Source organism: Colobus angolensis, unplaced genomic scaffold (genome assembly GCF_000951035.1).
Source record: "Colobus angolensis palliatus isolate OR3802 unplaced genomic scaffold, Cang.pa_1.0 Scaffold66, whole genome shotgun sequence".
Lineage (NCBI taxonomy): Eukaryota > Metazoa > Chordata > Mammalia > Primates > Cercopithecidae > Colobus > Colobus angolensis.
The window spans coordinates 1165738-1167431 of NW_012120265.1; the positions used below are offsets into that span (position 1 = coordinate 1165738).

Consider the following 1694-nt stretch of genomic DNA (forward strand, 5'->3'; position numbering starts at 1 on the left):
GGAGGGAAGGAAGGTAAGAGGGCCTCGAGAGCCCCCTGCTGACTGCGCCTCTGTAGGATGGACTCAGGCCGCTGGACCTGGCCCTGCAGCAGGGACACCTGGAGTGTGCGCGAGTCCTGCAAGATCTCGACATGCAGACCAGGACCCGGACCCCGATCGGGGCAGAGACCCAGGAGTCCGAGGCTGCACCTGGCAGTGAGTAGGGCCTGCAGGGCTGCTGGGGCTTGACTTCTGAACCAGTCCCTGGCATCCACTGTCTCCCCACCCCGCCTATTGGTTCTGTCTTACGTCCACTATCTGTGGCCAGCTTTTTTGGCCTCAGACATTCCTATCTTCTTTTTATGTCTGATCCTATTCCTGCTGTCTCATCCCTCCTCCTCTCCTTTCTGACCCCCACTCTCACCTGTAGCTCCAGGCCTCTCTGGATCTCCTGATGAGATGCTGGACTCCATAGCACTCCAAACGCAGCCATGCAGAGGTGACAACAGGGACATGGGCTTGGAGGCTGACCCAGGACCCCCCAGCCTCCCTGTTCCCCTTGAAATTGTGGACAAAGATAGGAGCTCAGCGTCCCCTCCAGGGCACTGGGATTACAGCTCAGATGCCTCTTTCATCACAGCGGTTGAGGTCTCTGGAGCCGAGGACCCAGCCTCAGACACTCCCCCCTGGGCTGGGTCATTACCACCGATCAGGCAAGGACTTTTGCATGTTGTCCATGCCACCCAGAGGGTACCTAGGTCTCAGGTCACGGAGGCAGAGCTGAATGCCCGTCTGCAGGCCCTGACTCTGACCCCACCAAATGCTGCTGGCTTCCAGTCCTCCCCTTCCTCCATGCCTCTCCTAGACAGGAGTCCAGCTCATAGCCCCCCACAGACACCACCCCCTGGAGCTTCTGACTGCCACGGCCTGTGGGAGCACCAGACATCCATTGATAGTGACATGGCCACGCTCTGGCTGACAGAGGATGAAGCAAGCTCTACAGGTGGCAGGGACCCTGTCGGCTCTTGCCAGGACCAGCCAGTCTCCATTGTGTCTGACTTGGAGTTGCTGCAGGGGCTCCGAGCGCTTAGTGAGAATCCTGGCCCCGTCACACCCTTCACCTGGCGATTCTACCTCCAGCGGCTGAAAGAAGCCCAGATTGTGCCTGGTTAGTCTTCCCAGGGCACGTGGAATCCAGGGAGCCTCCAGGAATCTCCTAGAGAACCCCAGCTCTCAGCCCCATTTCCCTCATCTCAAAATCATCCCTTCCTCCACCTCCCTTGACTTCCAGGCCCAGAGTTTTCAGGGCACAGCCTAGAACTGGCTGCAGCCCTGCGGACAGGCTGTATTCCAGATGTCCAGGCAGATGAAGACGCGCTGGCCCAGCAGTTTGAGCAGCCAGATCCTGCCAGGAGGTGGCGGGAGGGGGTCGTGAAGTCTAGCTTCACGTATCTGCTGCTGGACCCCAGGTACTTAGGGCAGGAAAGCCCCAGAAATGGAAGCTAGAAAATTTGGGGATTGGTTTTTATTCGCTGTGTACCCTTAAGAAAGGGACTGGCCCTCTCTAATCATCAGCTTCTTCTTCTTTTTTTTTTAAGACAGAGTTTCACTCTTGTTGCCAAGGCTGGAGTACAACGGTGCCGTCTCGGCTCACTGCAACCTCCACCTCCTGGGTTCAAACAATCCTCTTGTCTCAGCCTGCCAAATAGCTGGGA

At 57.6% G+C, this 1694-nt stretch overlaps 1 protein-coding gene across 2 annotated transcripts in view; it reads left to right on the forward strand.

The window, feature by feature from the left end:
• Positions 1–44: 44 nt before the first annotated feature.
• ANKLE1 (ankyrin repeat and LEM domain containing 1) overlaps positions 45–1694 on the forward strand; it is an 11349-nt gene continuing 9699 nt past the window's right edge. The window contains exons 1-3 of one of the 2 annotated variants that reach the window (XM_011925739.1): positions 45–195; positions 410–1147; positions 1271–1448. In XM_011925739.1, coding sequence (XP_011781129.1) covers positions 132–195; positions 410–1147; positions 1271–1448 — 980 coding nt within the window. In that variant the 5' untranslated portion in view covers positions 45–131. The remainder of the gene's footprint in view (positions 196–409; positions 1148–1270; positions 1449–1694) is intronic. The other variant, XM_011925740.1, reaches the window with a different exon arrangement.